Raw genomic sequence first — 16,343 nt, forward strand, 5'->3', positions numbered from 1 at the left:
CAACTCTCTAAAAAAGAAGTCAGAACACTCCATGTAAAGCAAAGCAAGGTCCATGTCTGATCCTACATAAAATGTGTTTTACAAATCACTGAAGTGGCTACCATTAGCTGCTATTGCAACACATTTTATTCATATGGAAATTTCCGAAAAATTAAGAGCATCTCCGCTCTCACGGACTCACATTGGCTTGCCTTTTATGGTGAAAGATTCTTGTACCTATCCATGTCCTGTGTGAAGTTTTGGACATGCGGTTTGATGAAGTAGTTCCTCATATTTGAATCTGTGGTTGACTGATGTGGTCGATGCTTGACACATTTTGACACTTGCATCACTCAACCCATTTCAACATTGTTGCCAAAGTGTCACAGAAATTTTCTTCCCATCAAATACATCTCTTTCTCCCATGAGAGCAGCATAGATGGTACATATCTTTTGATTGTTTTTAGAATTAAATTTCTACACAAGTGTTTAAACTTAAATTCTATACAAATAAAGTTTCTTACCAGAACACGTCCCCTATCCTGACAACACACAGACCTCTTTAGATTTGAGACGTTTGCATGAATTTCATTGTATTCAGTCTGAAGCAGCTCTGTCCAGCTTCAAATACACTCTTTTATTTGATGACGTTTTTTTTAAAGCAGATCCAGACACTTTTAGAAGGTTTTTTTTTCTATTTGCAGCTCCTCATAGAATCCCCAGGCCTCTTTCGAAAACATCTGACTCTGATTTTACATGGCGTCAAAGCTTTAATGAATACGGCTCCATGCATTTTAACAAATGCCACATTTAATTTGGTTTCGCCACTTTGCTTCCAAAAATACATCTGGCACAGAACATTGAAAAATACACCGTATTCTGTGGCATTCTCCCAAACATAGTCCCTATTCGTAGCAAAGCCTGTTGGCACACATTGTATAGCCAGCTGTATGGTGGAAAACTGCGTCATCAGAGAGCTGGACAGTGTCATCGTAGAGCTCACAGCTTACGTGGGTGAGATCTTTAGGATAATATTAAACATGCAGCGACAGATCCATGCATTGAAAATATCAGAAAACTGTTATTTTTGACCACTTTCTGGTTTCACCTCCTGGGCTCAAACATAGCAAAAAAATATTTTAAGTAGCAATTTAAATGGTGGCATTTTGAGGACAGTATTCACTTTTGGAGTCAACTCTGGTAAAGTGTTCAGAGCATCACATATAAAGAACTGTCTTTGCACCAAATTTAGATGTATTGTGTCTCCATTCTCTTCAGCTGGCCTGAATTCTTCAGTGTTTACAGCTCTGTGCTGTATCGTTTTGCAACGCCGTCCTTAATTGTGACATGCCCTTTATGGTTTCTAGCTGCCTTGTTAAAGCAAACTGTTTATGTCCTATGGTATGTTTCTAGCAGGCAGTTATAAATACAGAAATCACTTCCTGTCTGCCACAGTTGATGTGGTTCTTTGGCCTGCTTCCTTACTCTGCTGCGTCAGATTTTACGACGGCTGGTTTGTTGACTTTGTGGTGGGACACAGAGACTGTGCAGCACACAGAACTGTCACTCTGTTTGATGTGGAGGCAACACAAGCCCATCAGCACGTCCAGGTGTTTTAACCAGCGCTGCTGAGTCCGCTGATCTCTGCAGATATTCTGGGACCGGTTTTGTTTTTATACCCCATTAAACTCCGAACACACTTTTGGCTTTCCAATAGGTTTTCTCTTGGTTTCATTGTTGTATGTTTTAGATCATTCTGTGTTGTAAACTTCATTACTGCAATAGTAAGGACACATAACAGAAATGAACAGCATATCCTGTCTTAATTGGACAGATGTATACTCTTGCTGGTGGCTTAAATTGGCACACAAAGCTCCTTAAGGAACAACAAGCAAAACAAATGACTCAACCAAAACAAAAACAGATCAAAACAAGCAATCGCCAGGGCGGGACCCATGTTGAGCCCTCCAAGCCCTCAAGTGTCAGTCATATAGCAGCTTGTCTGTAATGAGTCATAAGTCAGCATGATAGGTTATACTGAAATAATTCCACGAACAGGCTTTAAACTGTGCCCATAAAACTGTGTACAGTCAGATGAATGAGACTGTAGGAGCACAAAGGGACATGGCATTGACTCATGTTTCCCTGAGGGCAGACAGGAGTGTTACTTCTGCTTCAACAAACACTTTATCACAATCTAGACTGTTAGTCACCTATTGGAATATTTTTTTTGTATTTGCCAACACTTACATGAAATATTCCAGTGTACCAATTATGGTTGTAAGATTCAAATTCATATCGCGACAAAATGAAAGAAATCAGTCAAACGACATTCAACCAAAAAATATCATGTTCATCAAGTATAATACTGAAAGGTGTGTAAGTGTAACAGCAGTGCTAATTATGATCATCAAATCAATGCAGCATCCTTGTAAACAATATGAAATGTACTGGAGGTTATGCAATTCCAAGATGACTCGCTAATAAGGGAACAATAAAGCAATATCACACAAGAAGGAGTGCTGTTGTGTTGTGTATCAGCAGCACTGCTTTTGCTTGATCACTGGCAAGATGCTGAAGGCCAGTGCTGAAGATAATCAGAGTGCACTGATATTCAGAGCATGTGTGATATTGTGATATTATAAATATTATAAAGGAGGCGTAAACAGTAGCAAGTAGAAACAGATTACTGGTTTTTCCTGCCAAAGCAATGTACACAGCTTTAACTGAACTAGACAGTTGTCTGATACACTTTTTATTTTGCACACTTGCTGAAAAGAAATCACTTGATTTGTTTCCATGTATCAGGCAACTAATAAACTGAAGGTCCATGACAGTTGTGTGTTATCATGTGTGATCCCGAGGTACCGTCTTGATCAAGCTATCTGACACTAATTCATGTCTGTATGTAAGAGCTTGGTGAATTCCTTTTGTCCAATCAGAATATACGTTTTGAACTAGCAGTTGTATAAAACTGAATAAACAATGAACACTACATATAGGCTAGATAATGGTTGTGTTAACCTGATACTCTTAAAACCTTGACTCAGTTTAAAGATTTCATGTGGTCCACATTAGCAACCACTAACTTTTCTCAATCTGATAAATGGGAGTACATTTCCGCCACGCTGCCAGGGATCAAAGCTCAGCGCCATGTCATGTTGAAAGCTTTAAAACAGTGCATGCCATATAAACCATTACTGCTTATCACTGTTTTCTTTCCTGTTTTTCCTGGTACTGGAGTCTTTGGTGGCGACCACAGGCCTAAAAATGCATACTTCCTCTGCTTGCACACAGGTACTCTCCAGGGTTGGGACAGCAGATGATTGTAACAGGATGTGAGAAAGATTCTTTCAACCAAGGGAACGGGATGATTTGCAATGACTTTGTACAGATACACAGATGATTACAACATTTATTGCTTATACGTGGGTAACTTACCAGCCTCATTGTGTATATAAGTCATAAGCCGTTATAAAAGGATATATCTGATATGTACAAATATCTCCAGATATTTTGGGTCATTTTCTGCCTCTATAAATAAGTGAACTTAGAAATAAGATGAAAGGAAAACGTCCATGATAGTATTCATTAATATGTGGGTATGCATGTATTTTTTGTCATTTTCTGCTGTTATGTAACAAGGAGAAGCCAGAAACAAACCAGGATTGTTGTGGTTCATGGTTGGCGCCTTAACCCATAGGCAACCTCAGGGAGATATCATTTAAAAGATACTGTCGACAAAGTGTATGAGTTCATCTTATTATATAATCTCACTTAAGAGCAGCAGGCGGGTCCGGCGGGAGCCATGCATGAGGGTAGACGGTGTCTGCCGAAGCGTGGGCTGCCGCTGCAGAGCAAATCCAGGCGGGAGGAGTTGTGTTGATTTTATGGACAGCCATCTTTCACCACCACTGTTAAAAGCTAATTACTGCAAGTCATAAGCAGTGGCCTTCAGGGGCGTTCCATCCTCCACCATCCAAGCACAGCCACAGGGAGTGACAGCATGGGCCACGATGGGAGAGCTCTGAGTGCGCCAAATATTATTATAGCCTGTTTAACGCCATATGGAGCAACGCCTCCGTAACTTTTTAAAGAGTTGTTTTCAAAATGTGCCACAAGAAGCTGAGTGGTTGTAAACCAAAACAAGAAAAGTGCACTGTATCGGAGAAGAAACATTTTGTGTCGCCTCTCAAATGAAGTATGATAAGGAGGGCATGTGGTATTCAACAGGCTTTCTGGACCACAAATTCAGAAATGGGGAAAAGGGGTGGGAATTTCCCCTTCTTGATAAAGGACAAGCAGCTGATAGCAGGTGGGAAGTGAGTCAGGCTCAGCACTTCAGCTGCCTCTGCACACTGTGGTTCAGACTTGTTGAGGCAGGCAGTTATTCCTCCTTTTGATGTGTATTTGCCGGGCTTTTAGCTCTGTGGTGTCTTACGCAGGGTTTGCCAGAGTTTGAAACGGTGTGGTCTAACATAAATGCAACATTTCCCCCTTAGGATACAAACCCGGATAGTTGGGCACATAATGTGTCATCTTCCAGTAATGTAGCAAAAGAAGTTGAACCCTGACATTACTGTCAGTGGTCATATATTTGCTTATGACTCTTGCTGTTGTCAGTGGACAGCTTATGGGAAGCGTAACATGTTTAACCTGTTTTAAAAAGGCACAGGAATTAGGTAGTAAAAAACACTAACTGAATTTAAAGTATATTTATCGAGTGCATAGATTTAGCTTCACAGGAATAACAACAGTGTGGCCTGATGACAGTGTACAGGTAAGTGTGAGGGGAAATTTTCTTATTCATGCCTTTTGGATTATCTGTCAGATAATCAACATGTTCAAACAACCATCCCATGGTACCAAATAAAGGGTCATGAAAATAATCTTGTTTTTGATTCAAATGAAAGAATTCAACTGCGCTTTATCAAGATTTCACTTATCAGAACAATAACAAGAAACAAGAAAAGAGTAATCCTAATTTAATAAGGTAGACTTTATTTTTCTGCTGAACAACAATAAGTATAATGTGCTTAAAGCTCCTGTGAGGAACTTTTGGATTGTATGGATCTTGGCAAATCCTGTGGATGAAAGTGGGACTATTTATCTCTTTGTTGATCTTGTCCTGTACATGAATTTGTTGGTTTTTCTGAGAGAAAAAAAACATTGACTCTTTCTTTTTTTTTTTTTTTTTTCTTTATAGTGTGCAAAGCTGTTTCAGCAGAGTGATGTTAATTGCCTCATCTGACACCTACCTGCACCCAGCAGGGGTGACAGGCATATAAAATAACCATAAAGAGATTATCATTCTTCTCTCTGATGGTCTTGTTTGCTTTTAAAGGGTGATATATTTGCATCATTCTTCATAACCAGCTTTAAACTCCTCATATAGGAGATTTAAATTGCCGTTTTGCTCCTTTTTTAAAAAGATGATTTACTGCTGTTGAGCAAAATGTATCATGTGGCTGAACTGTCTTTTGGATCCAATTTGCAAATGCATGAAGTGGGATTTTTTGTTTGGGGTCTTTTATTACCACTCCAAGATTCAAGTGTTTGTGTCTTGAGGATATTAATTAGCCAAGCCGGTCTTTGGAAGTGTCATCAGATGATCTGTATTTGGATAATGAACTGGCCATCAGCACCTGTGGGAGAAGCCATAAAGTAGGAGCCAGATGGGACCTCTTTACCCTCCACTGGAGAGCCAGACACACAGAGAGTGTGCCTGACACTGAGGGATTTTAATCACACAGAGGCTTCCAAAATACTCTCTACCAGCAGGTGGCAGTGTGTCATAGTGACAGTCATTGGTGCCTAGAGAGAGTTAGCGCTCTGGTGTAAGGACTCCAGCTGCAAGGGACAGTATTGAATGAGGAATAGCTATCTTTTAAACAAGCAGGTGAATTATGCTACCTAACAAAGCATGACGCCGTTTCTGTCCTGGTTTGAAATCAAATCCTTGAAAACCATCTAATGCCTCTTCTCTTTTCTTCCTCTACATTTAAGAGCCTTTCATTAAGGTTGCTTTCGAAAAATATCTCTTGGGGCAGAGATTTGATCAGAATAAAAGGAAGATAAAATATTGATGTTGTTCTAATTTTGTTATCCTGGATGGTAAATAATTGATGTTGAGGGAAGAGGGGGGTTGTTTTATTTGCAAGCCCCTTTGCTGATTTATTGAAGGGTTATCATGCGTGCTGTGAGTCCAGGGCTTTTTGTCAGAGGTTCAGAGAGTGGAATGAAACCGCTCCCGAGGTACTGTGAAAGACAATTGATCGCACATTTATCTTGTCACTGCACCTTGATGTTTCAGTTCACAGCCAAAGTTGATGGAGACTAATCTGTCATATATAATTGCTTTGCTTAATCACAACTGTTTATTTAAAATGTCATGCATGTCAATACATCTTAGTAGGCCACATTCACTTGTTATTTGATGCGAATTTTCCATATGCTGCAAATTAGCATCCGCTCATTTTTCTTATTTTAGTGCTTGCCAGTCTGGATGCAGCATCTGTGAGCCTACTAGGAATTGGTGCTCACATAGTGCTGTGACATAACACAGATGAGTCTGACACAGATGCTTTTCCAGCAAAAGCAGAAGTGGCGGCCTTGTTTTTATGACTGATTAAATTCCTGTGAATTAATGCAGAACAAGGCCAACTTCTAACTAATTGATGGTGGATTGTGAGCTTTGTTGTCAAACACCACCACAGTGTGAATGCTGGAGCAGTGAGTTTTTTTTAATGTATTTTTCAAAGGTCTGCAAGCCATGTTACTGTTCCCTAAGACAGATGTTGTGAGGGTGTATAAAGTGTTCATGACAAGGAGCCTTGTTTCCTGTTGTGCAGCAGCACCTTGGGCACAAGCAACTTGTTTATTCATGACGCCAGATCAGAGCCCAGGTAGATCAAACCGCCTCTCTATTTTTAATGAAAAAGGCTCTTTACTGGGACATAAATACCAACCCAAGCATTTTCCCATCAGCCTGCCCTGGTCCAGGAACAGGGAGTCTTTGGGGGATTGGAAGGTCAGTATCAAAGGTTCTCCTAGTATACAGAGCGAAGTATTGACCTGAAACATGTTAGAAACAAACCATCCTGAGCAATTATTGATCCAAATGGAGGAAAGTGAAGATACAAAAGTGTGCAATCACTTTCACTCTGTTTTTTCCCCTCCGATATAACTTTGCATGATTGCAACACATCGCTTTTCCTGAAAATTCTCCTTGAAAATGTGCCTCAAACAAAAGATACTGCTGTTTCACAAAATGTAAGGTTGGCACACGCTGAACATGAGCTGTTTTTTTTTTTTATTGCAGCATGAGGATATTAAGTCTCTCTCCTTCTTTCAGGTTCTGCGGTTAGCACCAACGTTAGCCTCAAGGGCAGGAGGTCCCTTCAGGGAAAGGTCACCTCTGCTGTTCTAAGGGAAATACGCCTCTCCAGTATTTCATTTCCTTTTATTTTTTCTTCTTATCTGATGTCTCCTCTAACTTGATATCACATCCTTTCCCTCGACGAAGCGTCTTTGCCCAGGAAACCAAACCAATATGATAAAAATAACATAGCAGACTTGATAATAGTGCTATACTATTGATTTATATAAGCTGTCTGCTCAGCACTATATCACAAAAAATGTGCACATATTCAGTTCATTTCTGCTGTATGGATTCATTCTGGACAAGTTTTATTTTAGTTAGTTTTTTAGTTTTAGTTAGAAAATTACCAATGTGTCATTCTTTTGAGTACGGGATACAGGACCTGGGTTGATGGGTGTGCCTGAGTGTTTCCTAGATCTACAGGAAGTTGTTAGTTTATGGGAATGACAAACAGCTTTTTGGCTAATGCCGTAAAGGCGTATTCACAAGAGGACCGCCAAACATACAGAGTGCTGTAAGCAGGCGACCGGGGTGATCTGTGCACATGGGAGAGAGGCTATTTTCCCCTTTGGAAGTTGTTGCACTATGAGATTGACTTTGAAAAGAACGATTTGAAGGTGGAAAGGTTACATATTGTTGCTTTGAACATGAATTTTCAGATGTAAATTTTTTCTTTGTGGACACTCAGGGGCAGCGGACAAAGCTGTAATCACTGACATTTCACCCTTTAAACCTGGGGTAGGCAACTTTTGGGACAACAGCATGAGAAGGGACATTTTAAAGGAAACAATAAAAAAAAAGAAGCCAAACTACTCATCTGGACCACCGCTACAAGCACAGAGTAATCAGTTGTGAATGAAAAGTCCTATAGGGTGTGCACAGTGTTTTCATCGTTATCCAACTATCTTTCTTCGTCACATTCTGATGTTGGAATGTAAAAAATAATTTCAATAGATATAACATAACACTTCTGCCATTGATTTTGGACCCTAGATTCAAGTTTACACGACACAACGAACAGCTGTTTTGTTTTTTCTACTGCTAGCAGACACATAGCGAAATGATCATTCATTTAAAGGCATTCTTCTGTCCACCAGATAATTACGTGTAAACATTCACTCTTATTCTAGCTCTCTTTTGTTCTGCAACAACTCTCCAACGAAATATCTACCTCCAAGCCGCTAAATGTTTATATTGCATTGCTAACAAGCAACCAGCATCTGCACAAGTCATGCATCTACAAGCAGATGCATGACATTCACTTAAATTTCATTAACCACTGAATAGTTCACCAGAAGACAGAAACAACACGCTGAAAGACGCTAACCACAGAGCAAGGGGAACTATCTTTTCAGTGGGTCTGTTGTAGCATCTCCTGTAATAAACACGTCGTCATTTGATCTGTTATTGGTTTTAAAGTATTGATTGTAGTCTCTTTAAAGTAAATGTAAGAGTGCACTAGGAATTTGTATTGATGTTGCCATCCTGTCTCTTAAATTGGTTTCCTAATTGTGTTGTGTTGACAAATGTAGCGGCAACAGTGCATTCTACATTTACACCATAAAATAAACTGCATGAATATGGTATGAATAGTGAGCATACAAAACTCAGGACAAAGACCTAAATGTTTTCTTTACCTTAACTAAAATGTTCTTCTTGTATACAACCATTAAAAGATAACAATACATTTGGTATGTAACACAACATGATCAAGCTGGGATTACTACATTTCCAACCTTTTCATATTACAAACTAATTATAAATAACGCCAATTTCTAGGAAACTCGGATAATCCTTGTGCTCATTAATCACATTTGCACTGCAGCCTTTCATCAAGGTATTCAATTACATTTAACAGAAATATAACAAATCGGTACATTTTACTATACTTTTAGAAACAAAACTGTAAACATGGTACCCTACAGAAAAACCTACAGAAAGCAAACTATTTTTCACATTTATTCAACCATTTTTGTGTTGTCACAGTCCACCTTGCTGGTACACTTCAAAGGAAAATCAAGATACAGATGATGTGCTTCTATCAGGGATTCTGTTGACACTTTTTTGCCTCAGTTAACATAAAAAAAAGTTCTGCTCCAGTTTAAAGATGCTAACCAAGACAATAATCTGTATATATGCAAACCTTGCTAACATAAGAGATTGTCATTTAGGAACTGCCTTGGCCAGAGCTCTGAGTCTTTACAAGAGATAAAACGGAGTAATTTACATTCGCATACATGTACGTCAGTGGCATTGGAAGTAGTTTCATTTCTACTTTACAAATGTCCAAGTTTCGAATAAAGCAAAAAAATGAAGCTAACATTTTATAACAGATACGCACGATCTTCAGTTTGTTTTCTTCTAATACAGTCCATACTGGAAATGAGTGAATAAGGCCATGGAAGCCACTGTATCTAGTGGTAAGATGTGAGAATGTTATATTCAGTTTATGAAGGTAAAAAAATAAAAATAAATAAAAACCCTGCTGCTCCTACCTCCAGCTGGGATGAAGGCTGGATAAACATGAGCTTAAGTGCATCTTGTCTTTCTCCCACATGAGTAGCTGTCGTCTTACAGCCACGAGTCTCCTGCAGGCAGCTTCTAAAAAGGTTAAAACCTCCTGTTTCCTGCAGCTGCTCGTGTCTTATCCTTGCCCATCTCTTCTGTAATGGATCAGCGCTACTGGATCACTGAGGGACTCAGCTCCAGTAGAGAAGAGTTAGGGGATTACAAAACCCTTCTACCAGCTCATACACACCTTCTTGCTGCAAAAATCTCTCCCATAGTGCTGCTTGTGCGATCACTGTTGTGCGATTAAGACCCTGAAGAAGAGTTGAGCGTTAACAGCTATGCTGTCAAAGTCTTATTTACATTATAATTACATTCAGATTTTTCAGTCACCGTCAGTTTACACATACACACAGCTATACAGCAGGAAGATGATCCTGCTCTAACACGAAACTTTCATTCTATGATAATCTAATACTGGTAAACCACATCAGCACATGTTGTATAAAACATTAAAGCCTTCAGTCTGTTACTAAGAGAGACAGCACTGTCGAAAAAGCTCCATTATTGCAAGATAGCCTTTTCATCAAACCTTTCAGTAAATCCACAACTGCTGAAGAAACATAAACCATTATGGATGAACCATCTTCCAGTGCTGGAGATTTAAGATCCAAGTCTCCTCTGTCTCTACAGCATCGAAGCATCTCATACTCCTCATTGGACTACATTCAATGGAGGAGAGAAACAATGCTCGTGCACTGATTATCACTTTCCCAGCCAGCAATCATCTGCTTTCCTTGATTAGACAGTGTGCTGCTCCAGGGAGGGCGGATGCTCTTTGGGTTCCTGAGGAGGTTCGGTTCTCTGGTCCGGCTGCTGCTCAGATGGAGGCAGCTGCTGCTGTTGCAGCAGATCCGGCTTTAAGAACTCCTTCTGTGCTGGTGCCGCCTGCTGTGGCTCAGGATTGGGCATCTCTTTCCTGTCGCTGGGCTGAATCTCCAGAGCCGGCGTGTCCTTGCAGCAGAAGTATTGCTGCCAGATTTTCCTGAAGGCCGTGCGGAACTTCTTAATGCGGAAAGCATAGACGATAGGGTTGACAGCAGAGTTGCCGTGAGTGAGCAGGATAGCGATATAGAGGAGGACGATAGGCTTCTCACAATTAGGGCAGAAGAGGGTGATGCAGTTGATGATGTGGAGGGGGAGCCAGCTGATGGCAAAGAGGAAAAGGACCAACGCCAATGATTTAGCAAGATTCAGCTCCTTGTCATAGTACTTGTTGGGGTCCGTGTGACTGCTGGTGAGCTTCTTGTTATTTAGCTGCTTGTGGATCATGTAGAAGATCTCTGCGTAGATGACCAGCATGAGCACCAGTGGCGGCAGCACCCAGCCAAAGAAGTTGAAATACACCATGTAGTCCATACTGATGACGTTTTCAAACCGACAGGTGATGACAAGGTCAGAGCCGATGGAGCCGTTCTGCTGGAGGCGGCGCAGGTTGTTCCAGCCTAACATGGGTGTCAGGCCCACTATGAAAGCGACTGTCCAGCATATCACCACTGCCAGTCCTGCTCGTCGAGGGGTCACCACCTGCTTGTACCTGTAGGAGGAAACAACACGTCAGCACTTTCTCTCACAGCACTGTCGGGGCGTGCTTGCTTTCTGTTCACTTCATTTTTCATTCTGGCGGTGTCGTTTGACTGACAAATACGACTCACAAGAAACGAGTTGTCATTTTTAAGTACAAAGCCCCTAGACAATCTCCACACTCACACAGCTCCTTGCAGCTTGCAGCACATATTTCCACTTGAACAAGTCTCTGTAATCCCTTATGAGTAAACCTTGCACTTCTCTGAAATGCTGCTTTTCATGCTTCTTTTGTGCAGGGCAAAACTGACTTATAGTTGATGAAATTGGTACAATGTTGACTACTTATTAATGACAACAGTATTTTAGACAAAGGCTGCGATATTTAGCATGCAACAATGTGCTTTACAGGTTTGGCTTTTCATTGTCGTGTTTTATAAGAAAACTTTCCTTTGACACAAAAATTACATAGAAACACTCAGCCTGAGGCAGGTATGAAATATATGATTGAGGTCATTATGGAAAGTGTGTCGATCCATGATTTGCTTGTTTTGAATTATTCATGTTTTCCATTGTCTGATGTATTTAAAGGAAGAGATGTTAGAATCACAGAAATGGGATCTTTACTGAATTGAAGTAAACACAACACTCCAATTGCGCCTTGCTGTCACAGGTAACATCGTCTTGGATTCGTATTGATTAGGGATGTATGTGTTAACTTAAGTCTGTTACTGAAGCAGAGAGTGAAGATTTGTATTCACACTCTGAGACGTCCGGCTCACAGGAGAGACACTGATCAATTTACAGGAAGTGTGTGTTTTGAACATGCCGTCCCTAAATGTAACTTCTGGGAAGGTAGAGTCAGCAGCAACTCCCTAGTGAGAACATTTCTGAGTTTAATGATGAATCACTGATGTTAAATACTGTGGCAGACACCATTAAGCCTGAATGATACAATTCATTATAAGACTAGGGCGTCAAAAACCCTGATAAAGTGCTACCATAAGCCTAGAGACTTAGAGGAGTCTATCAGGCCTAACATTCTGAGACAATAAATCCCTATTCTTGACAATGCTTATCTTTTCTACCTTTCAGCACCACTGCTGGTTTCAGCCTGGCATGATAAAACCCTGGTGATCCTGTGCATCAGATACACAGTTGGAGATGGAACATAGTTGACAGCAAACGTGACCTCTTTTGTGCCCTCCAGAAACACAGGAAAAACACTCCTGTACAACCTCATGAAAGGTTGAAATGAACTGATTCTGTCATTGTGATATTGTTCAACAGTCTTCAGGACATGCAAAGGGACTAATTAAAACGGTTGGTTGATCAGCCATGCCCTGCTTGGCTGTCATATCAGTAATGGTGAGTCAGAGACATGCTGTGAAGTTAAACAGGACCCATGAGGACATCAGTGCCCAGAAACACAGAGCTGGAGCTCTCTGAGAAGGCTTTTCTGGTAAATAAAACATCACCACAAGCACCTTTATTTTAAGAACAAGTGAGGATATATGTATCTCATCTGTACCTGGTCGGGATCTTGACCCTGAGATAGCGGTCGATCGCAATAGCCAGCAGGGCTAGGATTGAACTTTGCGTCAGCACCAGCACCGTGCACGCGACCAGAAGGCAGCTGTAAAAGTGAGTTTGGAGTCCGATGCTGATGGTGATGGCCAGCGGGATGACGAGGGCTCCCACTGCAATATCCGCCAGGGCCAGGGACACGATAAAGCAGAAAGTGTTATCTCGCAACGACTTATTAATTTTCACCGCCCATACCACCATCACATTCCCGATTACTGACGCGACTGCAATCAGCACCTCCATCCCGATGTAAAGGGACTCCGCTGACAGAAGTGCTCCAGGCATACTTGCATATGATTATGTCCTTGATTAGAAAAATATTGATTTCAGTGAAAAGCCAGAAGAGTAGTCCTTTAGGTTTCTTTTTTGTTATCACTATATTTCCATCAGCGCTAAGCGTCCAGCTGGTTCAGGGTGCCCAAATTCCTCTCCTACCATATGTCACTTACAAAGATGAATCCCTTCATTATGATTGGAAGAGGCGCGTTATCAAGCAGCGTGTCTCAAGATGAGGTGTTTTCCTTTTGTAGCAGGCGATGTTGTGGTTTGGCGTTTGTCGTGCGTCGTTCCTGCTCTGTGCCCTGCGCCTCCACTTGGCTGAATACACCTGCTCCTAGTGAGCGCAGCATCCTTACCGTACGCTTCGATACATCCGAGAGGGCGCTTCCCCTGTAGGCTACACGTTTGTTTTAAATAGCCTACAACAAGGCGGGTTGTAATGAAGCGAAAAAATCTTGTGAATTAAAGCGCGCACATTTGCAGCTCCTCCGTATTGGACGCGTGCTCCCTGTTCCCCTCTCCCTCCTTGCGCTTCCAGTAAAGGCAATAACGCAGGAAAAATAGCTTTTTGAAATGTTCTCGCCTTTTTCTATTTGGTCAAATATAGTCTGTAATCTTGGTATTAATCTGATTTAATCTCTTTTCTTTAATGGGCGAGCCTGCTCCATTCCCATGCAGAGAAAAACACGCAGCTGTGGGACCGTCCCAAGGAAGTCAGGTGGTGCAGAGGTGCTTTGAACTCCCTCTCATCGTCTATTAAAACGCCACGCATTACTTTCTCTCACGCCCTTTCAAGCGCTAATGGACCTTGCTCCGAAGCCCATTGTTCTGAAAAAGAGGTGAGGCGCTGAGCTGCCACAGCTGAGAGAGAAACATCGCAGGTATAGCTAATGGAAAGAACAGGGATCCATGCAGTGTCTGCATTCAATTCCTTTAGTGACAAAGGTCAAAGTTAACAGCGGGGCGATTATGGAAGCACACACTGTGAATCCCATGTCTTCTGTTATCTTATCTTAATTATGTTCAGTTTCAACCATCTCCGAGAAGCATAGATCTGCAATACAAAAAGATATTCAGGTCATTCTAAATATATTCCTGTGAATCAGACTTCAAAGACCTCAAATCTGAGCCTGGGGCTAGCCCTATTCTTGCAGCTAATAGGAAATCTATACCCGCAACACTAGAACCCTTATGACTGATTTATATATATTGATCAGACTTTTATAAACTCATCTGTAGCTTCTTAAGAGGTTTTTAAAAATGATATTCCCATTTTGATTTTGACATTATGAGCTCTCCTATTGCTTTATTTAGAAACACACTATAAGCCTTGAGCAGCTGTGCGCTGCCAACAGGACACTACAGCTGAAGTGGCTTCTTGGGCTCCATCGCTGGGGTCCAAAGGTAAACAGCAGGCGTCATGTGCAGCTAGCTCTCTGACCCTGGGAGGATCTCATCATTCACACCGAAACAGTAATGACTGCGTGGTCTGCAGGTTTCACAGACTGTGCACAGCACATTCTCACTAACAGCTGACAGTCGACATGGGATGCAGTGAAACAAAACAATCACAAAACAGTGTAGCGTCATAGCCAGCCTTAACACCAGGAGACCTTGTGTTATGGTCCGAGCTCCACTGGAGACAGTTTCCATCTGTTATCAGCATCACGAGGTTTAGAGGTCAGCCAATAGACATGGAGGAGGAATCAGCCATATGGTCTGCTCTGTGTGATTGGCATCAGACCTATAAATGTGGTTGCAATGTGTGAGAATTTAATCATAGAGCAATAGTGCAGAGTAACAACCAAATTTGACCGATAGAAGCGACTCTGATCAGTATCACCTGCAAAACCTCACCATGAAGTTTGCACACCCTTCACATTTTTAGTCCTCAGTCTGAATGAAATCCACTCACTTCAGAGTAGCAAAGGGATCTGTAGAGAGGCTTACTCCATCTATACAGGCTGCCATCTTCCTATTGTGTGTCTCCTTTTAGCAGCTTAGAGACTCAGAGGCAGGCGACACAGTCATGCTCAGCATGGCCAACACAGACCTCATAATGCTGTGTGTGCTTGTTCACAGTGAGTGTTCTCATTCAGGACATCACTGAAACAAGACAATGTTTGAGCTATAAAAGCTTCTCTCTAAATCTCTGAAATAGCTTGATTTTTTTATTCCATCGAAACCTTTCTTGGATTAAGTTTGACAACCCTGAAGTACTTCTATGATAACATTTCAGCCACACTATAAAGGAATGAGGAACTGCTTCAGTAAACGTGTCAGATTTTGTCTTATGTGGATGTATGACCAGTGAAGTGCAGTGTGCTTCACTTTTATTTAACGATAGACTCTTCAGTTTAAGGGCCCTTTTTCTCCACAGAAAATAATCAAAGATTTCTCAGCAGTTGCAATTTTTCCACCGGTTACGTTCTGGTCATGACAAGCTTTTCAAGCCTGAGGTTGACCGCTTTTAACAAAACCGATTCACTGAATGTAAATCTTCCTGCTCCTACTAGACGAGAGAGAGACCCTCTTATAGGCACAGGAGGAGTGTGATCCCTGACAGCTTGTTAAGCGAATCAACCTTTTTGTTCTGACACAGCATATTTCATAAGGCTTCAACTTCCTGGTTGAGCTACAAAACACTGAGCCACATCCATATTCAAATGGGAATAGAGCACCTTGGATCCTTATTCCCGTAGTGTGCTGTCTGCTGATAGGTTCAAATACGATATTGCGCAGTCATTTAAAAAAGTAAATCTTGGGATGAACTGCAGTGTTGTTCTATGCAGACTGCAGAACTATGCTGCAACAATGTAGGGCTTGAAACTTGTTCTTATTAGCAATGACTCCCTCCAGGAAAACCGTTTAGCCATTACAAACAACACCGGGGCATACAGGGACCAGGACTACAATTGCAGTGTTATTACAAGAGCCAATCCAGGCCAAAAACATTACAAGATGGATAGCCTTGACTTTGTCACCCGGAAGATCTTCAATGAAAATCCCAGATAGGAGGCAATAT

The 16,343-nt window shown here is 41.3% G+C and overlaps 1 protein-coding gene across 1 annotated transcript; it reads right to left on the reverse strand.

Moving 5' to 3' along the window:
* Positions 1 to 9,306: 9,306 nt before the first annotated feature.
* adora1b (adenosine A1 receptor b) lies at positions 9,307 to 14,221 on the reverse strand. The gene is made up of 2 exons (XM_061057107.1): positions 12,984 to 14,221; positions 9,307 to 11,465 (listed from the first exon to the last, which is right to left on the reverse strand). Exons 1-2 carry the CDS (start codon positions 13,322 to 13,324, stop codon positions 10,670 to 10,672), a joined length of 1,137 nt encoding a protein of 378 aa, XP_060913090.1. The 5' UTR covers positions 13,325 to 14,221; the 3' UTR covers positions 9,307 to 10,669.
* Between the last annotated feature and the right edge of the window lie 2,122 nt (positions 14,222 to 16,343).

Source organism: Labrus mixtus, chromosome 15 (genome assembly GCF_963584025.1).
Source record: "Labrus mixtus chromosome 15, fLabMix1.1, whole genome shotgun sequence".
Taxonomy (NCBI): domain Eukaryota; kingdom Metazoa; phylum Chordata; class Actinopteri; order Labriformes; family Labridae; genus Labrus; species Labrus mixtus.